The sequence below is a fragment of the Saitoella complicata genome, assembly GCF_001661265.1.
Source record: "Saitoella complicata NRRL Y-17804 unplaced genomic scaffold SAICOscaffold_17, whole genome shotgun sequence".
Taxonomy (NCBI): domain Eukaryota; kingdom Fungi; phylum Ascomycota; class Saitoellomycetes; order Saitoellales; family Saitoellaceae; genus Saitoella; species Saitoella complicata.
Window position 1 is genome coordinate 166,219 of NW_017567008.1, and position 27,292 is coordinate 193,510.

Genomic DNA, 27,292 nt, shown 5'->3' on the forward strand with positions numbered 1-27,292 from the left:
GAGGTAGGATGCAACTGGCACCCCTCGAAATCGCGAAAAGCGTGCCGTCACAGACCTCCAGTACGTTCTCCAGCTTCCCTTCGAATGTTCCTATGCCTTTGCCTTCGCTGCCAACACCAACCTATGCGGGTTCCCAGTCAGTGTCACAACGTTTTACGCCAGATTACTATTCTACACCTGGCACTCGAGGGGGCGTTCGTGGTGTCGTTCGGCCGCCTGCTCCTATACCGTTGAGCAATGAGAACCCAGAGTCGAATACCCCAACGCAAATGATGCCCGTACCAGCTCCGTTGAACGAATCACCACGAGCATCATTCTTCCCACCGTTCACGCCGACGAGGCAAGAAAGCAGTTTCAACGAACCCCTCTCGGCTGCTTCCTCTTCTTCAGCTTCGGCCTCCCAACCATCACCGCTTCAGCCCGCGTTCCAGATAGGTAGTATGGGGTCACAGTCGACGATGCACGGCCAGGCTATGTCATATCATCAAGGCCAATCAGGGATGGCTCCTGGGTATGAGTTCCCTCCCAGACAAAGTTCGGTTCCTTCGTATACGTACTACTCGTCATCTACACCTACGCCACAAACCGCAAACTACAGGCACCTCCCTGAGCGGCCGAACATGGGGCAGCCGATGGGAGCTATGCCAACACAACCTGGCACAAGCATTGATTATGAGGGGTACGCTACGAGCGGTAATACCGGTGTGTCTCAGCAACCAATGCAGCACATGCAGCACTATGAGCAACACCCATCCGAGCAATACCAGGCTCCAACAGCACCTTCGAATCAGGGCGATGTCAACTATGAGATACAACAGCAAGTGAGGACGATTCCTCAGAGAGAGTCATATGCTCGAGCTCGGCAGGAGGGGTGGCCGAATCAGCAGCATATGGGAGGAGGAAGCGGTAGTGGACAGCAGCAATCGTAGGTCATAGTAGGTATTGGAGAGCATCGTTGGAGTTGGAGTCGTGCTTGTGTGGCTTATGTTAGGATTATTTATGGGACATATAGGAGTTCTGTCGTTTCTTACAGGGACGGTCATTCGTTGGGATAGTCTTAAAACATCGAAATACTCTCCGCTTCATCAACAGCTGTGGCATGGCGCCTAGTTATGAATTGCAAATGAATTTCATGTAGGATATAGGATGCAATAAGGCGAGGGTGGCATGAGTATCCGCTATAGCATCGATTCATGTCTGAAATGCTTATATAAGGCCATAACGCTTGGTTTAGTCTGCATCTTCTGGATCTCGACGTACCCGGCTGGCCCCAAATCTAGTTCTTCAGAGGCGGCAGATTTTCCATCTCCTCCTCCGTATCCTCCTTCATCTCCCTCTTCTCCTTCGTCGACAGCCCCAACCCTTCTTCCTTCTCTAATCTCATCGCCCTCTTTTCCAAATCAAAAATATGCGGATCCCGTGTCTCGGGACTCAACTCCCTCAACGCCTTCGCCATATTGTACAAATACTCCCTATTCCGTCCACTCGGCCCCTTACTCTTCAATATCCTTCTCGCCAATTCGTCTTGGTCGTTACGGGGAGGAGGACCAACGAAGGCTTCGTTGGAGGTCATGCCGATGTAGGTCGTTGCGCGGGGGACGATTGGGGAGGTTGAGGAGGGGTGTTCGTAGATTGGGAGATAGTGGACAGAGTACCCGTTTTGTTCGCGGATACCGAGTTGTTCTTTGACTTCTTCTACTTTTTCGGGTTGGATGTGGTAGGCTACGCCCCACACGACCTCATCCTCGTAGCTCTCGTGCTGTATACGTAACGTACGCACCCGTCAGCAGCAATCCACAATTCGAAATTCTTCGTGAGGCGGGGAAGGAAGGAGGGCGGCGTACGATATCATTCATCTCCTTCCACTCGTCATACGGAATCAACGTCACAACCCGTCCGGGATATTCCGGCGTCCCCCGATGATCAACCGAGGATTGCCAGAACCTTCGTACGTAGCCGCGTACGAAGCCGGTGACGCGTTTATCGGTGTGCGGAGGGGGTTTCCAGATTAGACTCCCGTAGCCGAAGATCCAGTAGTTGGCTTTGTCCTCGTCCTGGTCCTGGTTACGGTCTTTTGTCATGGTGAATGTCGAGGAGGAGGAGGATCACCGCAGTCGAGAATCCTCATTACTAGCGTGGTTGGAGTGACGACATCATGGGAATTCTGGGGAGCATCGACGACATTTGACGAACCAATATCAAAACAAATAGTACTTGACAATCAGATACGGCCATACCATGATGAAAGCACAGGATCCCGTCCGATCTCCTAAGTTAAGCATCATAGGGCCCAGTCAGTACTAGCGTGGGAGACCAGCTGGGAATACTCGGGTGCTGTATCTTTTGTCCAACATCATCTATAGCTAGTAAGTCTGCCACCACACAAGCACCACAAACCACACCGCAGCAAACGTCCCAACCTTCCCCAAACTCTGCAGATAACTACCCACAACGACTCTATCTTGCTTCTTTCCCTTATCCCATTTGTCATCATCGTCGGCATTCGTGGGTAGTCCTGTATATGATCCTCGCCTCGAATTTCGCATGACCAGGATACCTCGAACGACGAGCGCGAGTTGTGTCACGAAAGCGAGGATGCCGTAACATTGAAACGTCACCAGCGGATCCGGGAGGAGACACAGGTGTGTTTCGATCCCGCCATCAGGGTCGAGGGAGAGGAGTTGGAATCCGGGCCGGTGGACGCCCATCGCCCAACTAAAACTCTTGACGGTCACCTCGTCTACAGTGTTTGTTTCATCATAAGTATGCGTGACGCGGCAGTAATCGTGGTCATCACCCGAGAAGACCATACTCGGTTTGATCTTGGAGAGGATCTCGAGTGAGAGATCGGGGAGGATGACATTTTGGTACTGGTATCCTTTCTGGATCTTGATTGGTGAGCGGGATTCGCGGAGGGGTCCACAGGGGGTGTCTGGGTCGCGGTAGAGGGGGATGTGGGTAAACAACACCCTTTGTTTATGCTCTGATTCGGTAGAGATTTGGGCTGCGAGCGTATCGAGGAATTGGCGAGGGGGGGCGGAGATGGCAGGGTTGTTTGTGTTTGAGAGGGAAACGGTGTCCAAGAGGACCAGAGAGTGATTGGAGCCGATGGAGATTTCGGTACTTGTCTGTCCGAAGAACTCTGTGAAGCGTGCTAATGCGGTGCCAGGGATGGTGTCTGCTACGCCGATGTCGTGGTTTCCCGGTAGGTTCATGTAAACTTTGTTCTCTCCCGCGACGTTGGGAAAGACGCTCAGCAACCTCTCATACTCCGGCACCCAAACCTCATCACCCCACTCCCTTCCCCCATCCATCAAATCACCCAGGAAAACGGTGGTAGATGGGTGGAGGATTGAGTGGAGGTAGAGGTAGTTCCGGTGCATGTAGAGATCGGTGAAGAATTTTGAGAGGGAGAGGAGGAGGCCGCGTCTGGTATAGGTGTTCTCGTCGATGATTTGTGGATCAGCGATGACTGCTATGTGGTGGGGAGAGCGGCGTTGTTGTTCCCAGGCCGACCATTGGCAGGAGCGAACGGCGGATCTGTAGATGCGCGACTCGCCGTACCAGAAGGCCGCGACCCAGACCGCACACAGCACCACTTCCATAGTCTCTTCCATAGTCGCAGGAACACAGGGTGGTGTTTGGGTGGCAGGGTGGGGTCGACGCAGGCCCAACGCAGGTCCCACAGATCAATCCTCTCAGTTGCACTATAGTTTGTGCTCCTCTCTTGCACGATGGCATACAGCCTGGCGACCTCCCAGTCCTTCGTCGCAGTCGGCGCAAACTCAACACCGCATGCCGCTGACTGGTGTCATGCCTCAAACACAATCGCCTACGCTGCTGGACGCCTCGTGGCCGTGTGGAGACCGCTTCGGAAACGGGGTCTGTGTGCGACGTTGAAGGGCCATGCCGATAAGGTCAATGTTGTGTGCTTCGTGGGGAGAGGGTGGCTGCTGTCGGGATCGAGTGATTGTACCGTCCGCGTGTGGAAACAAACAGAAGAGGAGAGGTGGGAGTGTGTACAAGTCCTGAAAGACCACGCGGGTGCTGTGAACACGATCGCAATCCACGATACCACAATCGCTACCGGTGCCGCGGACGGCACAGTCTGTATCTACAGCTTCGACTCCACCTCAACTTCCCCCATCCCCATCCTTCAGCAAACGATCAAAACCGCGCCACTGTACCCACTCGCCATCGCGCTAACCTCACTTCCCGATACCTCCCTCCTCCTCGCCCTCGGCGGCTCAAGCACCTCAATCAAACTCTACACCCGCTCACCCGAGTTTACCTTCTCAGAGCAGGCAACCCTAAAAGGCCACGAAGACTGGATCCACTCCCTCGCATTCACCCACGATCCCTCCTCAAACAACGACATCCTCCTCGCATCAGCCTCCCAAGACCGGTACGTGCGGTTATGGCGCATAACACCCGTCAAAACAGAACAAGAAAGTACCGAGCAAACCCGGGCGCAGACCTTGGAGGCTGCCTTGTTGACCGGTGTTACGACCACGAGTTCGAGGCGGTCACAGGTGTTTTGTACCACGAGTGGGACGAAATTTAGTGCGTCGTTTGAGGCATTGTTGTTGGGGCACGATGATTGGGTTCATTCTGTGTCGTGGCGGCCGGCTCGTGACGCCTCCGCAGAGCTCGTTTTGTTGACTGCGTCGGCGGATACGAATTTGATGACATGGTCGCCTGATCCTGATACCGGGATTTGGGTGTCTACTGCACGTCTCGGTGAGATCGCCGCGAAAGGCTCTACCACAGCTACTGGCTCGAGCGGTGGATTCTGGGGCGGGTTGTGGGGGCCGAACGGTGCGGAAGTCGGGACATGGGGCAGGAGTGGCGGTTGGCGCCTGTGGAAGGCTTCTTCAGAGGAGGAGGGCTGGGAAGCGAGAGGCGCGGTAGGCGGACATGTCAGGGATGTCAAAGCGGTTGCGTGGGAGAAAAGTGGTGCATATCTCTTATCGACGAGTTTGGACCAAACGACGCGTCTTTACGCTCCCTGGACGAAAGAGGGGACCTGGCACGAATTCGCGAGACCACAGATTCATGGGTATGACATCAACACCATCAGTATGGTCGACTCCTGGCGCTTCGCCTCCGGCGCAGACGAAAAAGTCCTCCGAATCTTCGATGCGTCAAAAGCCATCGTCGGCCTTCTCGAACGACTATCACTCACCACAAAGGCGGAGGGCGTGGAGGACTTGCCTGAGGCCGCGAACGTTCCCTTGCTTGGGTTATCGAATAAAGCCATGGCGACGAATACTGCGACGAATGACCCGAATAAGGCGGAGGCTGCGGCGCCTGGAGTGGGATCCGTGTTGGATACGTTGACCACACCGCCGCTTGAGGAGCATTTACAGCGGCATACGTTGTTCCCGGAGATGGCAAAACTGTATGGACACGGGTACGAACTCATCTCCGTTGCTGCCTCACCCGATGGGAGATATGTCGCTAGTGCGTGTAAGGCCTCCACTCCCGAACACGCTGTGATCAGGATATTTGATATGAGGGATTGGAAGGAGGTCGCGATTCTACCCGGGCATACGCTTACCGTCACGCGTATCGTGTTTTCGGGTGAGGGTCGGTGGATGCTCGCGGTTGGACGGGATCGGAGTTGGGCGGTTTATGAGCGGCAGTCTGAGGCGGAGGGTGGAGAAGCGCCGTACAAGTTGGTGAGGAACCAGGTGAAGGCACATGCGAGGATTGTGTGGGATGTGTCTGTCGCTCCTGCGCCGGAGGGTGAGCAGGAGAAGGACGAGGGGTTGGTATTCGCGACGGGGTCGAGGGATAAGACTGTCAAGATCTGGAGGAATTATGGGTGTACTGCGACGATTAAACTCCCCGAGCCTGTTACCGCATTAGAGTTCTCTTCTTCGACGCTGGATGGGTCACTCATCCTCGCTGTCGGATTGGAAGATGGGAGGATTTATGTGTTTAATGGGAAGCAGGAGGTGGGTGAGGGTGAGGTGGAGGAGTGGAACGTTGTTGGTCAAGTTGAGAATGTGCATGATGCGGCGATTACGAGGGTTGCGTGGAGGCCTAGGACGGCGGGAGAGGAGGGCGAGGGGTGGATGTTGGCGAGTGGGAGTGAGGATTGTTCGGTTAGGATTTATGATATTAACTTTGCCAAGAAGGGATAGAGGTGGTTATAGCATACGGTTGGTATAGATGGTACCTATAGGCCTAGTTTTGAAGATACAGCTTCAACTTCATCATCCCATGATTCAACCTTTCGTTCTGCGGCTTCGGGGGTGTCCCAGAGGGATTTTGCGACGGCTGCTGTTGCTTGTTTTTCTTCTTCGGTTGCGTCGTCGTCCCAGCCTGAGGTTGTTCTTTGTCTCCGCTCCCCTTTTGGCTCGTCACCCCACCCTGATGATGGTTCTTTGTGAGTGGGAACGGGGGCGGTTTGCCAGGAGGGCTTGGCAGCATCTGATGTCTTCGGCTTTGCCTCCTTCGTTGCGCTGGTCTGGTTAGATTTGCCATGTTCCCATGCTGGGACTGCGCTCTTCTTCACCTCGGCACCACTCAGTGAAGGCCACACTTCTTGTTGTGGAGGTTGATCTTGTCGAGGCCCAGAACCTGGTCGACCGCCTCTACCGCGTCCGCGCTCCCTGAATCCAAATCCGTTTCGCTCCTTCGGAGGCTCATCCGCATCCCGTCCTTCTCTACGCAACCCTCGCCTCGGGTACGTTCTAGGCGCCTCCCGCTCCTGAACCTCCTGCTCATCCTTATCCGCATCCCACGCTCTTCTCCCCTGGCCCACCAGTTTCCGTTGTCTATTCTTTTCCCGTTCATCCGCCATCACCTTAAGTGCCTTCTGCTGATCTTCTCGCTTGCGAACCTCCTCTTCCCGTGCCTTTCTCCGCGCCTCATCCCGCTTCTTGCGTTCTTCCGCGATAACGGCATCCTTCTTCCGCCGATCCTCTTCCGAGCGCTGAAATTGTTCGGCGTCGGCGGTGGATGCTTCGTGACGTGCGGTGAGCTTGGCATTCTTGAGTTTGATTCGTTCCATGCGTCGAACGAGTTCTTCCTCGCTGACCTTTGGTTTGCCTGATCCGCCGCTTTGTAGTCTGTCTACCCTCGATCCGGTGTCGGGACCGTCATTCTGAAACTCTCGACGCGGAGCTTGATGTCCACGACCACGAGTTGGTGGGGTGTGTGCGAGGATGTGTGCGTTTGGATCGACAAGTTCGACGTCTAGGTCGCGAGTTTGGGCAAAGTCAGAGGCAGAGTCCCAGCCTGGAGGAGGTTCTGGTATGTTGTTCATTGCAATTGCTTAATTGAAGGAGAATGGATCGAGAAGAGCCGGGTTGTCGTGTTGACGGGTACCGTGCGACGTTGGCGCGTGGAGCAGAGGTTGGACGTCATTCGCCCGGCACATACGTATACATACTCAGTATTTTAGAAAGTTCATGTAGTAGTTTCGAACAGTTGCGCACTGTCAAATGAAGTGCCCTGGATTCCCATACACCGTCGCATGTCCGTACTGTGTTGTACTGTGCCTGGTTGCCAGTTACGAAGGTAAACGCTCTCGAGGTCGAAGGTTTCGAAACGATCCAACATCGATAACGACCATGGGTGACTACAACCGCAGAGGTGGAGGCGGCCGTAAGCGCTACAGAGACGACAACGACGACGATGATTATTACCGCCGCCAACGTCCCTCAGCTGCCGAGGCTTCCCTCGGTAAGATTCGACGAGAATTGGTCGGCTTGGCGGATCCACATCCTAATGCGCGACTTGATGAGGATATCTCCTATATTGCCAAGGTGATTGCGGGTGAATTGGACCAGGTGGAGTTCAGGACGGGTTTCTTGGAGGTGCTGAAGGGGTGTATCCTGGAGTTGCCGTTCAAGATTCCGCACTTTGCCAGCGTGGTTGTGGTTGCAAATGCGAGATATTCGGTTGTTGGACAGACCGTGTTGGAGTACATTTTGCCCGCGTTGCAGAAGTCTATCGATTCTGGGGAGTGGAGCAAGGTGAAGCTCTTGTTGCGATTCCTGGCACAGTGTGGACAAATGATCGATGGACGAGGGATTACCGAGGTTTTGGAGAACATGGCGGCGCTGGTTGAAAAGGGCCCTCGCTCGACCTACTTTGATGAGTTGGCCTCAATCATCCTTCTCACTATCCCGTACGCCGCGTCGGCCTTGAACTTCACCGGTGAGCAACATCCCGAAGTTCAGTCTATCCTCGACAAACTCACGCCTTACTTCAACTCCCGCTCCGTCGATTTCTCTCTGAACTGTCATTACCTCGTCGACGAGGCTCCCTACACCCAGACCGAATCCCTCGTCCTCCTTTGGCAACAGATCACTGAGCAGCAGAAGACTGGATGGAACTTGGCCTACCTTCCAAATCCCCAAAGCCGATTCATTTCTGAGCTTGAGGCCGGAAAGAAGCACCCGCTCGGCGAGATCAACTTCCCCGAGGCATCTGAGAAGGCGACCTACATTCCTGAACCCCACCTTCAGATCTTCATTTCCCAGGAGATCCAGTCCGTCCCTTCATCTACTGACCTGGCCTCTTGCCTTCTTCGTGATGTTGTCTATGATGGCGTTGACGCCCTGGAGTTTAACCGTAAAGAAGGATCCCGGTATCTCGCTGACATGGACGCGTACTTTCCCTTCGGCGCATTCGCTCCCCGTGCGATTCCATACGACAAATTGGGCGAGGACCCAAGTCCATCGAAGTGGAAGTGCGAAGATATTGTCGTTGAGGGAATTTTGGCGAGGATGCTCAGGTTGCCTTCGCCCCCCTGTCGGGCGGTGTACTATCAGGCCCTCCTGATCGAGATGTGCAAGTACGCACCTGGCGCCATTGCTCCCGTCATGGGTCGTGCTGTCCGATTCTTGTACGCGGATCTGGATAAGTTTGATGCGGAGGTGGTCTATCGGTTCTACGATTGGTTGAGTGTTCACTTTTCTAACTTCCAGTTCATGTGGCGATGGGATGACTGGGCTGGTGACTTGGGCTTGGACGACTTGCACCCCAAGAAGGTCTTCGTGAAGGAGTTGTTGGAGAAAGAGATTAGGCTGTCGTATCATGCTAGGATCAAGGGTACCCTTCCTGAGGCATTCGTGGAGGTTATTGGAGCGGAGCAGGCGACGCCTGAGTTCAAGTATGCGGATAATGAGGATGTCAAAGTTTTGTTGGAGATGATTCGGACGAAGAAGCCTGCGGACGAGATTGAGACGCAGTTGAAGAAGGTTGAGGACAAGGCTGAGGGTACGGAGCAGGAGAAGGCAAGGAAGGCACAACACGTGTTGGTGCAGTGTGTTCTTCAGCTCGGTGAGAAATCTTTCTCGCACGCTCTCAATACTTTCGAGAGGTCTTTGCCTGTTCTTTTGGCGCGTTGTGCGTCGAGTACTGAGGCGAGAAGGTTCACGGTTGGCTGCGTGATGGAGTACTGGGCTCCTCAACCTTCCATCGGAGCTACTCTCTTGGACAAGTTGTTGAACTACACTGTGCTTAACCCGTTGGCTGTCGTAGAGTGGTTCTTCACCGAAGGAGACGTGGAGTTGGCGTGCAGAAGTCATGCGTGGGAGGCGTTGGAAACCACCCTTGACAAGGTCAACAACCGCGTTATTCAAGTCCGTGAACGTGCTGAGCAGGCGCGTGCTGCTGGCTTGTCTGAGGAGGATGAGTCCAAGATGCAGGCGACACTCGACAACGTACATGCTGAGCAGGCTGACGTCTGGCGTACAATTTTCAGGTCGTACACTTCGTTCGTGGAGAGGGCTGGCAGAGCGGAGGACGGGGCCAGTGAGGAGCGGGTACAGTGGAGAGTTAAGTGGGCGAAGGGCTGGTATAAGGCTGTGGTGAGAAGGTACTTTGAGGCGGAGAAAGAGTTGAAGGGTGTTTTGGATTCCGTGGTGCAGGAGGCTGGGGAGGAAGCCAAGGACTTGTATGAAAAGGCCATCTCTTTGTGATTCGGAAAGTGGTCATAATGCTGTGGCGGCATGCCTTAAAGCGTTAGATATCATTAAAATATGCATTGCACCAACGCAAGTCCAACTAGCTGTTACATCTTCCACGTTGTACGTTCGCCCGGTACCAATGGCGACCGTCGTTTGTACAGCTGCAGGTAAGGTGTGGAGCCGGGACATCCTGAGAGACCAGGGATTTGACAAGGGTAAAAGGTACTCGGAACAGTACCCGGGGTAAAATTATGGCCAATCCTCTATCTATACTAACGATACAAAACTCCGTAATACGCCCAAGCGAATGATGTGTTAACCCAGTCAACAGGATATCCTTTGCAATGTGAAACCCAAGCAATGCAAACCCGAAGAAGCCCCAGCAAACCCCGCAACCCATATGCGCCAAAGCCAGATCACAAACTTAGTCGCCCATCTGCAACCTCTTTAACAGCTCCGCTGCATCCAGCGCTCCACCTTCTGCTCCGGCCTCTCCTTCATCCTCCTTTCCCTCCACAAAGCTCACCCCGGCCTTTGCGATAATGGTATCAACCGCAGTCAACGCGGTGCCCTTCTCATCATCGGCATCATCATCGTTCTCCTCCCTGATAGAAGCCGGTCTGTCTGAGCCTGACACCCTCTCTTCCCGTAATCCTGACAACATACTGCGTGCACGTTGCGAGATGTCGTCCGCTGCTTCAACAGTTGCTGACAATGCTGACAAAGAGGCAGAAGGAGTCATCGTCAAAAGGCTTCTATCCACAGTGTCCGGCGCGGCACTACCACTTACTGCTCTCATGTGCCTGCCAGACGTAGTGCGTCGCAAACCCTTTCCGCCAGCAGCACCGCGAGCTTTACTGGTACGGGTCGGACGAGTATTCCTCAAATTCTCGAGAAGTTTATCCATGACGTCCTTCTCATCGCTGGCCTTCTCAGATACCGGCGAGGCTTCAGCCGAAGAATCAAGCACCTTCTTTCGACTTTGGCTGAGACGCTCCTGCGAGGCAAACTCCATGTTCTCCATACGCGCCTTCTTGTATTCATTGATGAAAGCGTTGAAGCCGGGGAAGAATAACTTGCGACCCAAAGCATCTGACGGATCTTCACCGAAGTACTTCATGACGCGGTCAAGACTTAGCGTAGTGGCAGAGACGTAATCCTGCATCATCGAAGCTTTGTCCAGCGCCTTCTTTAATAAGGGAGTAACGACTCTGGTGACCTCGTCATCCTCATGGAAGACGGAGTGATCACTCAAGGCGCCTCGCTCAAGCGAAGCCTTCAGGTTGAAGATGCGTGTATAGTACGCCTCTGCATCTTGCTTGACAGCGTTCACGTCCAACTTAGCTGCCTCAGCGACGTCCTTGGTGTCATCCAACCAGCGTTGTTGTACTTGGGGCCATTCCTTCTCGAAAATCCACTGAATAGCATGAAGGAATGAGCGAACATTCTTCTCGTCCTTCGTAAACACGAGGCGTGACAAGGATGATAACTTGAAACCCGCGGCTTGCTTCCTCATGTCATTCATGTAGTTGCCCAAACCGAGAATAACGTTCATGAACTCGACAAGGGCTTGAGACGTCTTCATACCGTGAGCGGCACTGTCAATGACGCGTAGCTTCTCCACATGACGTGTGTAGTCGGTCTCAAAGTTACGTGCCACCTCCAAGGCGTTCATACGAGCAGTCCAGTAGTGCCTGCATTTGAAGAACAGCTCAAAGTATACGCGATCCCATTTCGGCAGCTCATCGGGATTCTTAGCAGGAGGAACACCGTTTTTGGACAGGTACTTCTCCATCTCATTATTGAGCTTCAAGGAAAACTCGACACGCTTAGGATTCGACATAAACTCGAGCAAAGTCGTGTTGTCCATGACGGCCTTGTCGCACCTCATGATCATCTTAACAATATCGTCGGCTGCGACATCCGCAAAGGTACGGAAGGAGATTTCAACTTGCTGCAAAAGACTGTCGTCAAGAATGTGCTTTTCCTCCTTCTTCGCCTTTTTACCGAGCGCTGCCAACGACTTCGCCTGCCTTGCAGTGAACGCGCTGTCGATGAATTCCTGCAGCAGACCCCTTTTCCGCAAATGGATGCAGAGTTCATTCGCATCGAGCTTGTGATTAGCCCACAAAGTATACTCAAGACCAGCGTCAAGCTTGTCCCAATGCATGGGCTTCAACTTCGTTCCACGCTCGTAAGTGACAGCGCGGGACTTGATCTCAGGCTTAAGGATAGAAATGCCAGTAAGACCCTTCTCGCCAGTATGCTTGTGCTCTGGTTCTTCATCCTCAACTGGTGTGAAGGATAGCATCTGAACAGGAGTACGCATCCCAGGCATAGGCGGAGGAGGCGGCGGTGGCCCACCTATCATACCAGGAGGAGGCGGTGGAGGTGGTGGAGGTGGTGGGCCTCCAAGAATGGGTGGCGGACCAGGTGGTGGAGGTGGTGGTGGTGGAGGTGGTGGTGGTGGAGGAGGAGGAGGAGGAGGAGGAGCGGGCGGTGGTGCCACACCATCGAGAGTGGGAGGCATAGGGGGGGCCGGCGGCGGTGGAGGTGGTGGTGCTGGTGCTGGTGCCGGTGGTGCTGATCCAGTATCCGCATCGGCAGACGCTGGAGAAGGTCCTGCAATACCCGCCAGGGTGCCTTTGATGCTTGGCATTGCGGCAACCCCCGGAGAGAGTGATGGGTTGCTAGCAGTCCCGGCTGAAAGCATAACCCCCTCGTCCTTCGACGAAACGCCCTGTGTTTGAACCCGTAAGCTCGAGATAGATGCCTTACGCTGAGCGGCAAGCGGTCCCGACAGCAAAGGTCCCATCTGCTCCGCTCTTTCAGCAACGCTGACCTTCCTCGTATGACCAGAAGGTTCATCCTCATCACCATTCACGCTACCACTCTCATCAACAGAGCCCGCCCGACTATGTCGGTTCGCCTGATCACACAGAAGGAAGTTCGCCTTTCTTGCACCCATCGGCTTAGGCCGACGAAACTGCATGATCCTCGGTTTCTCATAGATCGCCAAGGTCTCCTCATCCATCGGCGACGCAGGTGGCTCTTCCCCAGGACCGAACCTCTGGAAAGACGGGATGGGGGTCCGTTCACGGCCATAGCCTGGTGATGTAGGCGACAACTGCTGGTCCTGGCCCTGATTACTGCCCTGTCGAGACATATGAGCCGACTTAGTCCTTGAGCTGCCAAAGAACGACTTTGTGTAAGCTGCTTTAGTTGGTAATACACCATCATCCTCGTCTGAGCTCTCCTCTCCAAGCCTGTCATGCAAATCCCTAGCATCGCCCTGCACCTTGTCAAGACCATTCATGTCCATCTTGTTGCGCAAATGCATCAACTTAGCACTCATGTTCGAATCCTGTTTCCACATGCGTCCCTCCAGCTTAGCGACAGTCATAGTTCGCTGCAACTGCCTCTCCAGCTTATCCGTCAACGCCTTCCGATCAGCACTGAGTAAATCCCGAACAGCCGGGTTCTGCTTAACCATAAGGTACAACTCACGTGTCTCCACCTCGCTCGTCTGAAGCAAGTCCTGGTACTTCTGTTTGGTTTGGTCAAGTTCCTCTTGGAGCGTCTCGTTTCGCCGGCGCTGACTCTCCAGGACCTCGTGGAGCTCCTCGTTCTCTTTTTTCAGAAGCGCAACAAGACCATCCGCGCCCAACGCGACCTCCCTCTCCATCGCATCACGCTCCGCCTCTGCCTGCTCCGCGCGTGCCCTCGCTCTCCTCGATTCTTCGTAGGCCTGACGGACTTCCTCATCCGTCTTCATACGATCCAGAACCAGTCCGATACCGATGTTGATCCCCTTCAGTGGATCATTCACCAAATTCCGACCTGAGTGAAACATATACCCCATCACACTATCCGCGAGCTGGAACAACCTCGCCCGTTCTTCATCCTCACCGCGGACGAGAAACATGTGCTGCAGTGCATTCAAGAAGAACTGTTCAGCAGATTTACCTTGGGCTTTCTGCATGATGCCGTGGACGAGCTCATAGGGATTGTTTATGTCGTTCACTTCGACCGCATCCTCTTCTTCCTCCGCGCCGACCTCTTCCGTGTCAAGCTGCTCGTCGTTCTCGTACGCCTCGATTTGACGCTCTACGAGGTCGTATTTGAATTCGCGCATCTTGTTTAAAATTCGCTGGAGTCCATAGGACTTCATCTGCGACCGAATCAACATCCTCGTTCTAACATCCTCCGCTCCCATCACAATCGCATTGATCAAGAACAAGTTTGCCAGAGAGTATTCCATAAGGATACTGTCTATCCCCAAGCCACCCTTCCTCATCTCCTCGCTTGCTCCGACCAAACTGCCAAACTTCCCACGTCCGTCGATGGAAACCTCCAGCTGCCTCATCCAAGCATCGAAACGCCCAATCTCATTATCCCGCTCCTTCATCTGATCAAACCCCGTCAAGACACGCTGGTGTCCGTTTGGCTTATCCCAATGACACAAGAACGTGAGAACTTCCGCAACAAGCTTTCTTGTGGGAAGGTAGTTTGACCCAATGGAAGAAGTGATAGCATACACGCAGGACTGATGTCGCACGGCGTCCTCGGCTCCATACTGGTTGTTGAGTAACGATTTCAGGCACTTGATGATCTCGTATTCTCGGGCGATATCGTCGTCACGCTTCGTGTTTCGATGGTTAATCTGGGATAAGACCTTCGTGAGGGCAACTTGACCCTGGTTGTCGATAAATGCTCGTAACCAGCTCATTGATTCCGTGCGTAACGAGACTCCTAAACTCTGAAACTCCTTCATCGTGATTTGGTTGGTAAGGATGCGCTGGACAAAGTACCGTGCTGACCCAGCTTCACCACGTTCAAACTCCTTGTTCTTCTTACTTCCCGACTCCCGCTTTTTCGCATCCCCAGACCCATTCATAGACATATCATTCTGTAACAGCTTCCACTTCGTCTCCATTGGTTGCGCCATCATCTGGTCCCTGTTTGAGGGTGGCATATTCCTCCTCTCCAACAACTCCGAGAACATTTGGTCGATCTTCCGATGGTCGCTCGGAATTTTGTCACCAACTGACGCTCCAGATATGGATGATGACCCTCGTGAGTAGTGATCCATAACGCTCCCTGCTCGACTCGGCGCATCTTCGCGTAGCGTTGCCGATGATCCGCCCAAGCTATGCACGTCCACGCTGCGGCGGTATTGATGGGTAGGCTGAGAGGCGCTGCTTACTGAACCGCGTTGTGACGAGATAGAACCGATCCTTGGTGTGCCGCTTACAGGAACTGGTAATGGCCTCTGTGTACTGCCGTTCTCATCCCTTTGTTGTTGCATAAGTTGTAATGCCCTCGAGTGAAGTCCATTAGACATGTAATCCGCCCCTCCAAATCCACGGCTCGTTGCCACCGAACTGGTTACACTCGCTGCTGATGTTTGCCGACTCAGTCCACTCGGGTAAGCAGGCTCAACCTCTGGTGGTGGCGGAAGGGCGACAGGTATAGGTTTTCGAGTATCGCTGGCTACATTCTTATAGCTAATCGCCGCAAACTCGTCGACAGCCGCGCCGTTATCGTTCCCATGTCGTGCATTGGCAGAGGCCGACTTCTTCCTGCGACTGAAGCCGAAACGGGAGGAGAGGCTGCCGGAGCCTGGTGGTGACCCTCCGCGATCTGCTGCCATATTTCAGGAGCGACGCTCGAACGATTAGAACGTCTAGGTTGAGCTCCTGAATCCCCGTTTGGTTGCTGGCGTAGAGGGGGGTGGTTCGTGGGGTTGGGTGCAGCAGGGCCGAGGGAGTGTTTGGCTTTCAGGGTTGACCTGCCAGGGATCTCGCGTGGGGTCTGCCGGTGCATGTGTTCACCACCCGGCCGCGTCCCGTCAATTGACACGTAATACGTTTGATCGAATTTTCTCCTGGATTCTATGCATTGATTACGGTCCTATCCAATCTCCATTTCCGTCGTCAGTATCTGGATTCCCACCCTTTCCGAGGCCCTAAAAACCCGCTTCTGCTCGCATCCTTCGAACCACAACCTCCATCTGCACAGCACTCGCCCTCTCCGGAGGAGCAGGCTGTAACTGCTACACCAATCTCTTCGGTCTGGTAGCGGTACAAGCAGTTCAAAGGCGACGACTTCGGTTACGCCGAGGAGGAGAGTGATTCAGGATAGCATTTAAGCCGGATTGTCGCTGTACGATTCCCTGCCTTCAGGGTAGGGCGTTGGATGGGTGGGAATTGACTAAGTCTATCTTACAACTCTTCATTGAATACAAAACTTCTTCCTTCAATGCTGTTCTTCTCACTTGCCCAATTGCCGAATCGAGTAATTTTGCACCTGTAACGTTCCCTGATGTTTTTGACGTCCTCGAAGATCCGACGTCACTGAAACACACGTACCCCTTGGGAAATCTGTCGTTCGGTTCCAGCAGTTGTAGCAAACAAGCATCAGGGACGCAACAACTTCAATAGCAGATCAACGCGCCATTCTTCCCCCACTTCGATCGGCTGGACGTCCATCAGGCCCACAGTTTTAGCCATCCATGTCAAGCCCGGCTTCAGACCCTACCACTGATCTAGACAACACCATGCTCCCCCGCCGAATTTGCGCAATCATTGGCACCACCGGCGTCGGCAAATCAAACCTCTCCATCGCCCTCGCAAAGGCTCTGAACGGCGAATGCATCAACGGCGACTCCATGCAAGTCTACTCCGGAATGCCCATTATCACGAACAAGATGCCCATGGAGGAACGGGAAGGCGTGCCGCATCACTTACTAGGTTTTCTTGGAAGGGAGGAGGAGTATCTGGTTGGGGGGTTCGAACGGGATGCTAGGGGTGTTGTGGGGGAGTTGGAGGAGAAGGGGAAGATGCCGGTATTGGTGGGTGGTACACATTACTATACTCGTTAGTGTCGCGTTCATCTGATTCCTGGGACAGTACTGACTGTTGGACGCAGAATCACTCCTCTTCCAGCAGTCGCTGGTTTCAACATCCACCGCGACATTTACATTCTCAGAAGACGCAGCATCGCATCCACACCTTACAGATCCTACTGTACCAACATCAACCATCCTATCCCACCTTCGCTCTCTAGATCCAGCAATGGCAAACCGCTGGCACCCAAATGACCGCCGCAAAATCCTCAATTCACTCAGAATATGTGTCAGAACAGGTCGTCCTCACACCGAAATCCTAAAGGAACAACATGGAGACAGCGTTGAGATGGATAAAAAGAGATACGAGAAGACGCTGATTTTCTGGGTATACTCGAGAACAGAGGAGCTTAACCAACGACTCGATAACCGTGTGGATGCGATGATCACCCAAGGTCTCTTCGAAGAGATCCGCGAATTGTACGATTTTGCGCAACAACTTGCCGCACGAGGACGGGAGCCTGACTGCACGAAAGGTTTATGGCAATCCATCGGATACAAAGAGTTCCTTCCCTACCTCTCCTCGAATCCACCTCTCAACTTGGATGAAGAGACGGCAGAGTTGAGGGAATTGAGAGCAAAGTGCACGAAGACCATGAAAGCCTCAACACGGCGGTATGCGAAGACACAGATCAAGTGGATCCGACATAAACTCCTTGCGGCGTGCAAGAGTGCGGGTATCCCGGTCTACCTCCTCGATGCCACAGAACTGAACAAATGGAACGAGACAGTTCGTGATCCTGCTGTGTCAATAGCCAAATCATACTTCGCCGGCGAAACGGTTCCTGAACCTGATTCGTTGTCAGACCTTGCAAAGGATATGCTTGTCCCTGTCCAAGAACTCGATATGGCACGGCAACCATCTCGCTGGACCCAGAAAGTTTGCGAGCTATGTTCAGAGGCAGAAGCAAAGACTGTCGCGAAAACTGGCAAGGATCCAGAAGAAGCTCAGGTCGTGATTTTAGGTGGCGAAGAAGAATGGAAGAAACATATCAACTCGAGAGGACATAAATTGCGAATCAAGGCAAAGTCAAAACGCGAGCACTTTGAGAGGTGGAAGAGGGAAAAGGCAGCAGCGGAGCGGGCTGCAAGAGAGGAAGGCGAGAGTTCCGAGAAGGATGAAAGTCCATAGAAGGTATCTCGTTGAAAACAGACATTGCGTGCAGGTTCTGGAGTACGGCGTTCTTCTTCATAGGTAAGGTAGCATACATAGCACAGACGATCGACTAGTTTTACATAGCTTATCGCATGTTACATTGCAATTCAAAACGTTGTCAGATACGGCCATACCATGATGAAAGCACAGGATCCCGTCCGATCTCCTAAGTTAAGCATCATAGGGCCCAGTCAGTACTAGCGTGGGAGACCAGCTGGGAATACTCGGGTGCTGTATCTTTTGGCTTTTTGCTTCTGCTGTGTCCGAGGCACACTGGAGGATGGTGGGTGGTGGCGTGGAGAGTGTGAGAGCTTCTCTACATAGTCCGTTGCAATTACTGAGGAAGAAAGGAACTGAAGACAGTTGAAACCCCATTGCATTCTTAACACTGCTCTAAGAGAAGAAAAAGACCACCAAAGTATAGCATACAATCCCCTGAATCACGGTTGACCCAAACCAAAGCCAAGCGCGGAACAACGGCCGCGATGGCACGTAGAATCTCTTTCAAACTGAAGCACTCTTCACTCTAAGTGCTTCCATTCATTCACGTAGCATACACTCCCTTCATTTGAACGGCGACCACTGTAGGTTCTTTCATCAGCATTCATCCTGAGAAGTTGCTGACTTCGTGAATAAACCCACCTTTCTACTCCTTCTTGGCCTCAAACCCAGCCAAATCCAACAAACTCTTCCTCCTGGTCCTCTGCTGAGCACCCTGCGGCACCTCCAAACCTCCACTCTCCTGCTCCCCAACAGCAGATTCAAACTTCTGTGCCGTGGCGGCGGCGGAAGTAGTTGTGGATGGAGAGTAGTGATCATGTTGCTCGTGGAGGAGAGCCATCTGCTTCAAGCGATACTCGCGGTCCTCGCGGGCTTTGCGTTCGTCAAGAGGGGTGGAACCAGTACCAGAGGCAGATTCGGAAGTGAGACGGTCGACGAAACGGGATGGGAGAGACATTGTTGTAGCTGATTGTATTCAAGTGATTAGATGTGAGGTCAATTGAGGGATGACAGGACGGAGGCACCTTTATATAGCAGGAGTTAATTGCAATGGCTGTGTAACTGGTGTTGCAGTAGAATGAGCTTATCGTTTTAGCTTGAGGCTCTGACTGTTCCCCGCGAGGCGCAGTCGAACGTTATGACGCAACGACGAACACGAAATATGAGGGTTGACCTGAGAGTGGCAAATGCCCAGGTAGTTCCTGGAAGGTTCTTTAAGGGTTCAATTGGATCAAGTACTACGGGCATGTGCTCTATCCCAGAGCGGTAACGAGGGTGAGGAAAGAAGAGTTGGGGGACTGTCAAGGGATGTTGGATTGAATAAGCATCTCGGCACGCATACGCCAAGGCTCGGCAAAACTGGGCAATGCTCGGCGTGATATCCGACTCAAACCCACCGGCGGTCCGAGTTGACGTGGCACTTTATGAATCCGAAGGCTTATCTGCAACAGCTGCTGTAGCGAAGGTTCGAAAGCGGGGTAATTGGAACCGGTCGGATAATAAGGTCAATTGAATTGTGACGTTAAACTGTAGCTCACTTCCTGATAGAGTAATGTAAAATGCCACTGTAGCAGTTCCTTCCTATGTGTGCTCAAGACCTGTGAAGCAAAAGTGACGTCTCATATGGCCTCCGCTCGTCCACGGGTTGTCGGCGTGACGTGACGAATTACCGCACTCTGAGAAACTCCATGAATCACCACAGAGGACTTGCTAGCATGTACCCCTCGTCATTGGTCAGCAACCAGACATGCTCCTTCACACTATAAACCACATGCATCCCATCCTTCACTCCACATCTACACTTCATCGTAACGTCCCCGTCCTCCTTCCCATCCCCTCTCCTTACCCTCGCAGCAAACACAACCTCCTGCATTCTACTGCTCACTATCGACCTAGTCCAGCCTCTGCCAATGCTTTGCAATTCATCTAATACTCGTGGCAACGACGCACCCACGTTACTGTGTTCGTACATACGGTGGTATCGTACGACTGTCTCTACCACAGAACGTAGAGGTCGAAGAGGTACCCGTTTCAGACGGGTTGCGGAAGCGGTTTTCATCTCTTAAAGCCATACGCGAGCTTGTAAGCAATGTGCATCATTAAGACGTAAACAGTACTCTGCTAATGCTCGTCGAATCTCGTCGGTTCGTGCTCATTCCTTCCACCGTTTCAGCATCGCATTAACCGCGAGGATCCCAGAGTAAGGGCATGAACGGATGATGTGAACTAGCTTTTCTTTATGTGATCCTCTCGCAATTGTCGGTGATATACTCTGGATCCGGACCCTAGACTAGACGCAAAGTGGTGAGATGTGGGTAACAGTCGACCCGCTAGTCATGCTGATAGTTTATCTATGCGGACACATTCAGGTATGTACACAGAAGTAGATTATGTTCAACAACGATAATCTGTCAACGTCCTTCATGACCCGTGGGAAGATGAGGATAATGACATTCGTGACGACTTCGCCCCCCTTCATCAACTCCACAAGCCCGAATCATACTATATAAACCGATCGAAACCCCGTCAGCCGCCCCCAGCCGCTGTCATTATAAGTGCGCTCAAAGGGGCCTTATCCCTTCCCTTCCACGACGCTTGCGCAACGCGGCCGTTGTCTTCAAATGCGAAACCGAATAATTTCCCACGTGGCGTAAGTGATGTCCTTGAACATGCCAGGTATTGATGTGATCTACTTCGTCCATCATCGCATCGACCGGATGATCTTTGATGCATTGTTGGGCAGACTCGATAGCTGTGGATTAAGGATGCTTGGTAAAATGCTTTCTGGAGGTCCCACAACCTCAGGGACGTCAGTGATGGCCACGAGAGGTGCCCACATGGACTTCATCAATGAGGGGCATTGAACTTCCGACACGTGATGGACAAATTGAGTGGAGATCGCGAATCAGAATCTGCTTGGAGATGGTGCATGACTTCAAGCGCAGCAGTCAACGCCTTGACGAAAGTCGTTATAGTCTGGTCGCGACTCAAAGCGTCGCTCATCCTGTAAAAAGCAGTTGCCTTCCAACGAACAGCAGATGTTGTGAATTGAGTGCTTGCTGGTACCGTTCGGGATCGGACACCCGCCCCCACCCGTATACGTGAAGACCCTGAAGTTCTCAATGCACACATAATGCGATCTTTCAAGCAGATATGGTTTCAAGTGATGAAGGACGACAAAAGACACGGAAGCGAATGCGAAAAAGATACAGCACCCGAGTATTCCCAGCTGGTCTCCCACGCTAGTACTGACTGGGCCCTATGATGCTTAACTTAGGAGATCGGACGGGATCCTGTGCTTTCATCATGGTATGGCCGTATCTGACAACAAAAGAAACTAAAATCTACATTAACACAATCGTATTTGGCTGAGAATATGACCTCGGGCGAACGTTTGTTTGGTACACGCTTATAGTCATATATCTGGCCCTCAAGCTCGCTGAACATCCTCACCCTCCATCCTTCCCGTTGTATATACCTTAAGCCCATCACTGCAGTGAACGGTAACGACCTCTATCGCGCTCTCTACCCGTCGACGGCGTGCGAACACAAGTTCGGCGAGTTTTGCTTCACGTTCTGTAGAGATTTCAGGCCGGAATCCGGGCTCATGGACCAGTCAACGTCCCCAGTCGCGGGCCTGGCAATGCACACAACAGTTGCAAATCGTCCATGATCATGTTAACAATCCCCATGACGGCAGTATTCGCAGAATTCCCCTTAAGCTTCTCAGGGTCCAGACAATCCCGCTGACGCCATCTGACACCTGCCCGCATTTTTGTGCATCGTGCGGAGTCAATTGCGAATTCGCCGACCGACGACCTCAAAAAACACTACACCAGAAACACCTCCAACAAATCAACCAAGTAGCAATGCGTGCTTACTACTACGCTGGAGAGGGTGATCAGAAGGAGCCTCATGAGGTTCATTTATGTGCTTTGCCGTATCTGAGGATGGCGAACTGACTGGATGAACAGGGCGCCCCCGTTACCCAAGAAAAGCTCGACCAGCTCGGTGTCCTTGCCTGGCACTTCGAGGGAGACTCCCTCGAGGGTGTTGAAGCCGTCGCGAAGGAGCGTGACTACAAGAATCGCGACACTGTAAGTTCCTCCCTCCTCATCCATCATTTATTTCGCGCATCACGCTGACAACCCACCTTAGGTCACCATCTCCCCCACCTCCCTCGGTGACCTTTACGAATCCAAAATCCGCACCTTCTTCGACGAACACCTCCACGAAGACGAAGAGATCCGCTACATCCTCGACGGCGAAGGCTACTTTGACGTCCGCTCTAAGAACGACGAGTGGATTCGTTTGCATATGGTGAAGGGTGATTTGGCGGTTTTGCCTGCGGGGATCTATCACAGGTTCACGCCGGCGATGAGTAATTATACGAAGGCGTTGAGGTTGTTTAAGGATGAGCCGAAGTGGACGCCTGTGTCGAGGGCGGAGAAGACGACGGATGAGAACCCGTACCGTTTGCAGTACGTTAAGCAGTTCGTCTCTGCTTAACATAGGCAGATGGAGAAGGAGTGTGATGTATGCTGATTTGGTTATATCCTTGGCGTTGTGATGCAAAAGTTTCTCGATTTGAATTCAATATACCTTAACCGCCTACGGGCATCAACTACACCTCGAAACACATCACGAACGATCATGACCGTAAATTGTAAAGCAAATTCTTTTAACTAACCACAATATCTACAAGCCCAAAAAGTAGACCATAACGCACAAGACAGCAAGAATTACAAATACCAACAAAGGCAAACACTCATTACACCCAAAAAGAAAAACAGCTAAAACATTCAAAACACGAGATAAACCTACCAATCCAACGTTTGTAAACTCCCAAAAAAGTGAGTGAACCAATCCGGATCCACTCCTCTAAATCCACACGCGTCACATCATGTTACTATACAGATCACTCCCATGGTATTTCCCCTCTTTTTTCGACGACTGAAGCGCAAGCTTACGCCTGCATCGTCCAGATCTTCGCCCTCATATCACCGGAACCAGTAGCGAACAACTTGCCATTCGGCGAGATCGCAACGGAAATGACAGAGTTCTTGTGACCCTGCAACATAAGCTGCGGGGTTCCATCCCGTGGGTCCCAGAACTCGACGCAACGGTCCTTAGATCCAGAAACGACCCATCGGCCATCAGGAGAAAGACAAACAGATAGAACGAAGTCCTTGTGTCCAGAGAAGGTGAGCTTGCAGTTTCCACCCTTAGCGTCCCGTCCGGTAGGCAGGCCCCTGGGTGAGTTCAACTCCCAGAGTTTGATAGTCTTGTCCAAACTTCCACTCAATAAGTCCTTACCATCGGGCGAGAACGCGACGGAGTAGACAGAGTCCTTGTGACCCTCGAGACGCTCGAGGAGGTATCCAGTCTGAGAATCCCAAACACGGACGATCTTGTCGAGGGAACCGGCAGCAACGTAACGGCCGTCGGGGGAGATGGCGACAGTAGTGACACCGTCTTCGATGGAGAGGGTAAGAATACACTGTCCGGTCTCCAAATCCCAAACACGAGCGGTACGGTCACCAGATCCAGAAGCAACATAACGGCCATCGCGAGAGAAGTCAAGGGAGTAGATATCTTGCTCGTGACCAGTGAGAAGGTGCACAATCTTCTTGTTCTTGATATCCCAGATACGGATCTGCCTGTCCTCAGCACCAGTCGCCAACAACTTTCCATTAGGCGAGAAGCAGACGGAACGGATGTACAAATCACCCTCACGGTCAGCGGCCTCGTCCTTGAGGACACAGACCCTCTTTCCGGTCTTGACTTCGTAGATCTGGGCGGAGCGGTTGCAGCCGGTAGCGAGGTACTTGCCGTCAGCAGAGAAACGGACACAGCAGACGACGGACATGTGCTCGAGGGAGTGGAGGAGGTTGACCTCAAGGTTCTTGGGTGCCTTAGGGTTGTAAACAACATACCAGTCCTCACCCTTCTTCTTCAACCCGCGGGGGAGGTCATCCTCAGAGTCATGGTCACCCATGGGGACATGAGGGGGAGCCGCGCCCATGGGAGGGACAGATCCGGCACGGTCCTGCTTGACCAAGGCGGCGTCACCACCGACATGAGGGGAAGGGACGATGGGTGCGATACCCGTGGCCTGAGACTGGGGAGTAGCGGTAACAGATCCAGCAGGTCCGTTATTTTTTGGGCGCTTAGGGACGGGTGTGGCATGTTGAGCACCTGGAGACTCGACGGCAGGGGCATTGGAGTTAGGAGGGTAGGCGGACTTCACGGAGCCCGGATACTGAGCGTTTGGGCCACCGGGACCAGGGGTATATGGCTCGGCGTCAGTGCGGGGACGCTTAGTAGGGGGCTGCTGCTGCTGTCCATTTGGGTAGCCGGGGTATCCTCCTTGACCAGGCTGACCCTGCTGCTGTTGTTGCTGCTCAGGAGCAGCGAGGGAGCCCTGACCGGACATGATGCCTCCGAAGAGGTTAGAAGGGCCTTGACCGATCGCGGGCGGCGCAGGCTGTCCAGGCTGTTGAGAAGCAGGAGTTTGCTGGTTCATGGGCGCAGCATGCTGCGGAGGGACCTGCTGTTGTTGCGGAGCGGCCTGTTGGGGCATGGGAGCCTGTCCACTGCGAGCTTCCAATTCGCGACGGAGACGCGTGATTTCGTCCTCGTATCTGTGAAAATCGTCAGAACCAAAGTTATGAGGAGAACTCGTGTTAGCTCTTACTGTTGCTTGATCTTCTTGTGCGTCAACTCGAGCTCGTACACAGTCTGGCGAACCGACTGCATCTCCTGGATCTGAGCAGAGACTACGACGCATACAGTCAGCATACAGCCCCCAAAGACGCGCATTCATCCCAATTGCAGACTCACTTTTGTGCTCATAATCGTCCTTGTGCATTTTGAAGACGCTTGCCTCCTGGGTGATGGAATCAAACTCATTCTTGATGGCGTCGAGCAACTCAGAGAGACGATTCGTCAGAGCAGGCGGCACCATGGGGCGACCGTGGTTGTAGATGTTCGACATGATCGAGGGTTATATGCGCCGTAACCGCCTGTGACGATTGATCGAGCAGAGGGGAAGTTGCGGTGAAGGGGTTGATGGGTGACGCGATGTGATGGGCGTCGTGTGATCGCTTGAACAGAAGAAGTCGACGCGATGGAGGTGTCAGGCGAATCGAGAAAGCGAGTCCCCCTTGGATGGCGAGGCAGAACCTGAGTTTTCGTCGTCTGATGGTTGTTACGTCCGGGCGTTGGAGCGACTCGTGGCAGTTTGCGCTGAAGGGGCAGCGGGAGAGAGGCTAACAGGGTGGGCGCATCACCCTCGTTCCGGCGGACTAAAAGAAGCAAGCCAAATTGACCGCACCCGAGAATAGACACATGGAGACGTGCAGCTGAACTGATATGAAGAAATCGACGCAGCCACACCAGACCCTCGAAGAACAATCCACCCCAACGCGCAGCAGCAATAGAACCCGACGGCACGCTCCACTCCCGAAAATTCATCCAATCAGCGTGAAAGTGATACCATTCGAAAACGCTTCCTTGCTTTATTCGGACCTGTCACTTTTGTTTTATCATCATACGGGCGTTTCGTCGACTCATTACCCCGCTGTGCCGGTTCTCTTCCCTGTCACGGACGATCCACACCGCAAACATGTCTCTCCCTGATATTACGAAGCATGTCGGAGAATTGGCATGTCAGAAGGACAGTTACCTAAAGTCTATCGTGACCAAGGTCGTGCGCTGCGAGAAAGTCGTGCCCGCGGCTACGAACGGCAAAAAGAAGAAGGGCGCGGCGCCTGAATCTGAGAAGAAGGATGCTTGGGAGGTTGAGCTCCTCGATACAGGTGCATTCAGGTCTCCCCTCTTCAGTTAATTGCTAACGACCGAGTGTACAGTAATCTTCCCTGAAGGCGGAGGACAACTCCACGATACCGGCAGTCTTACCCCGACAATACCAGATGCCACGGCCGTCCACGTCTCAAACTGTCAACGCCGCCTTCTTTCCTGCATCCATACCACCTCCGCTCCCCTTGATCCCTCCACTGAAGTCCGTGTCAATGTCGACTGGCCCCGCCGCTTCGACAACATGCAACAACACTCCGGCCAACACCTTGTCTCCGCCGTTCTCGACCTCCCACCTTACCAGCTCGAGACCCTATCATGGGGCATGAACGCAACCGAAGCTTACGTCGAGATCGGGCGGAAGCTAAGTGAGGAGGAGTTACAGGCCTTGGAGGATAGGTGCAATGAGCTTATCAGGGAGGATTTGAAGGTTGTGGTGCATACGAGTAACCGCGTTGACGACCAAGGGAATTTGCCTGCGGATTATGATCCGGAGAAGGGAACGGTTCGCGTCGTGTGTATCGGAGACCTCGACCGGAACCCATGCTGCGGAACCCACGTCTCCAAGACTTCGCAGTTGAACGCAATCAGCATACTCTACACAACCCCCTCCCGCGGTCTCAACACCAAAATCAACTTTGTCGTCGGCGATCGCGTTCGCCGTACCGCCAAGCAGTCCGTCGGGCGACTCCGCAAGCTCGGCAACAAGCTTTCCTCCCAGATCGACGAAATCACGGACAAAGTCGACAAACTCATGGACGACAAGAAAGACACCGAAAAGCGCGAAAAGACGTGGCGCCAACTCGCCGCCCGCTTCGAAGCCGAAAAAGCCCGTGCTGCTCTCGCTTCTCACGGAAAAGCATTCATCCACGCTTCCGAGGGCGGCATCCCTCACCTTTCGGAAATCGCCGCCGAAATCGGAGAGGCAAGAGACACGGGTGTCGTCCTCCTCGTTTGCGGTGACGATACTAACGAAAACGACGGTGGACCTGTTATGGTTACGGGTGAGGAGAGTAAGGTCAAGGAGTTGGCTGCGGAGGTGCAAAAGGCGTTACCGGATGTTAGGGGTGGAGGAAAGGCTAGGTGGCAGGGGAAGGTTGGGAAGTGGTGGCCTGGAGATGTGGAGAAGTTGAGGAAGTTGGTGGAGGGTGATGCGTAAGTCATGGCATTTACACCGGCTACGCATTCATACGACATAGAGGCGCATATATACTGCACTTAAACACAGACATGATGACAACCACCACGAGGCAGGAGATCGTGACTTCCTACAAGCCTTATAGGTATCGAAGAATTCCTCAAGTAAGGCACCCTCTCCTCGAAATTATGCGAACTCGGACCGCCGGAGCGTACTTCCCCTTTCTGATACGATATGTACAACAGTGAATTAGACTGAGAAGAGACCCAAAAACGCCTAGATAAGCCCAGTAAATCCAAAATGCAACCTCGGTTTTGTATCTTTCACGACGCCATCGTTCCTTT

General features: G+C 53.1%; 12 protein-coding genes across 12 annotated transcripts; 7 read left to right on the forward strand and 5 right to left on the reverse strand.

Moving 5' to 3' along the window:
• Nucleotides 1-497: 497 nt before the first annotated feature.
• Nucleotides 498-1,052, forward strand: SAICODRAFT_30997 (uncharacterized protein; the record flags this gene model as incomplete). Its single annotated transcript, XM_019167813.1, has 1 exon — nt 498-1,052. The coding sequence occupies one exon, from the start codon at nt 501-503 to the stop codon at nt 927-929; it is 429 nt and encodes a 142-aa protein (XP_019023036.1). The 3' UTR covers nt 930-1,052.
• Nucleotides 1,053-1,276: 224 nt separating this feature from the next.
• SAICODRAFT_30998 (uncharacterized protein) lies at nt 1,277-1,894 on the reverse strand (the record flags this gene model as incomplete). The annotated part of the gene is made up of 2 exons (XM_019167814.1): nt 1,845-1,894; nt 1,277-1,759 (listed from the first exon to the last, which is right to left on the reverse strand). Exons 1-2 carry the CDS (start codon nt 1,854-1,856, stop codon nt 1,277-1,279), a joined length of 495 nt encoding a protein of 164 aa, XP_019023037.1. The 5' UTR covers nt 1,857-1,894.
• A 407-nt stretch (nt 1,895-2,301) lies between these two features.
• SAICODRAFT_30999 (Metallo-dependent phosphatase) lies at nt 2,302-3,644 on the reverse strand. Its single transcript, XM_019167815.1, has one exon. The coding sequence runs from the start codon at nt 3,615-3,617 to the stop codon at nt 2,364-2,366; it is 1,254 nt and encodes a 417-aa protein (XP_019023038.1). The 5' UTR covers nt 3,618-3,644; the 3' UTR covers nt 2,302-2,363.
• Nucleotides 3,645-3,680: 36 nt separating this feature from the next.
• Nucleotides 3,681-6,167, forward strand: SAICODRAFT_140104 (WD40 repeat-like protein). Its single transcript, XM_019165487.1, has one exon. The coding sequence runs from the start codon at nt 3,735-3,737 to the stop codon at nt 6,147-6,149; it is 2,415 nt and encodes an 804-aa protein (XP_019023039.1). The 5' UTR covers nt 3,681-3,734; the 3' UTR covers nt 6,150-6,167.
• SAICODRAFT_140119 (uncharacterized protein) lies at nt 6,167-7,464 on the reverse strand. The gene has a single exon (XM_019165489.1). It carries the CDS (start codon nt 7,274-7,276, stop codon nt 6,185-6,187), a length of 1,092 nt encoding a protein of 363 aa, XP_019023040.1. The 5' UTR covers nt 7,277-7,464; the 3' UTR covers nt 6,167-6,184.
• Nucleotides 7,465-7,583: 119 nt separating this feature from the next.
• On the forward strand, nt 7,584-9,941 carry SAICODRAFT_59162 (uncharacterized protein; the record flags this gene model as incomplete). The annotated part of the gene is made up of 1 exon (XM_019169659.1): nt 7,584-9,941. One exon carries the CDS (start codon nt 7,584-7,586, stop codon nt 9,939-9,941), a length of 2,358 nt encoding a protein of 785 aa, XP_019023041.1.
• A 412-nt stretch (nt 9,942-10,353) lies between these two features.
• Nucleotides 10,354-14,934, reverse strand: SAICODRAFT_58985 (actin-binding FH2; the record flags this gene model as incomplete). Its single annotated transcript, XM_019169643.1, has 4 exons — nt 10,354-12,141; nt 12,439-12,539; nt 12,708-13,083; nt 13,162-14,934. 4 exons carry the CDS (start codon nt 14,932-14,934, stop codon nt 10,354-10,356), a joined length of 4,038 nt encoding a protein of 1,345 aa, XP_019023042.1.
• Nucleotides 14,935-16,488: 1,554 nt separating this feature from the next.
• Nucleotides 16,489-17,968, forward strand: SAICODRAFT_59163 (tRNA isopentenyltransferase; the record flags this gene model as incomplete). Its single annotated transcript, XM_019169660.1, has 2 exons — nt 16,489-16,807; nt 16,860-17,968. 2 exons carry the CDS (start codon nt 16,489-16,491, stop codon nt 17,966-17,968), a joined length of 1,428 nt encoding a protein of 475 aa, XP_019023043.1.
• A 1,614-nt stretch (nt 17,969-19,582) lies between these two features.
• On the forward strand, nt 19,583-19,953 carry SAICODRAFT_31002 (uncharacterized protein). Its single transcript, XM_019167816.1, has one exon. The coding sequence runs from the start codon at nt 19,764-19,766 to the stop codon at nt 19,920-19,922; it is 159 nt and encodes a 52-aa protein (XP_019023044.1). The 5' UTR covers nt 19,583-19,763; the 3' UTR covers nt 19,923-19,953.
• Nucleotides 19,954-21,827: 1,874 nt separating this feature from the next.
• On the forward strand, nt 21,828-22,626 carry SAICODRAFT_94532 (Acireductone dioxygenase). Its single transcript, XM_019171941.1, has 3 exons — nt 21,828-21,912; nt 21,967-22,089; nt 22,151-22,626. Exons 1-3 carry the CDS (start codon nt 21,862-21,864, stop codon nt 22,499-22,501), a joined length of 525 nt encoding a protein of 174 aa, XP_019023045.1. The 5' UTR covers nt 21,828-21,861; the 3' UTR covers nt 22,502-22,626.
• Nucleotides 22,627-22,677: 51 nt separating this feature from the next.
• Nucleotides 22,678-25,228, reverse strand: SAICODRAFT_66597 (WD40 repeat-like protein). The gene is made up of 3 exons (XM_019170243.1): nt 24,836-25,228; nt 24,690-24,771; nt 22,678-24,636 (listed from the first exon to the last, which is right to left on the reverse strand). The coding sequence occupies exons 1-3, from the start codon at nt 24,987-24,989 to the stop codon at nt 22,959-22,961; spliced, it is 1,914 nt and encodes a 637-aa protein (XP_019023046.1). The 5' UTR covers nt 24,990-25,228; the 3' UTR covers nt 22,678-22,958.
• Nucleotides 25,229-25,476: 248 nt separating this feature from the next.
• Nucleotides 25,477-27,093, forward strand: SAICODRAFT_72220 (ThrRS/AlaRS common domain-containing protein; the record flags this gene model as incomplete). Its single annotated transcript, XM_019170744.1, has 3 exons — nt 25,477-25,812; nt 25,864-26,965; nt 27,039-27,093. Exons 1-3 carry the CDS (start codon nt 25,620-25,622, stop codon nt 27,091-27,093), a joined length of 1,350 nt encoding a protein of 449 aa, XP_019023047.1. The 5' UTR covers nt 25,477-25,619.
• Between the last annotated feature and the right edge of the window lie 199 nt (nt 27,094-27,292).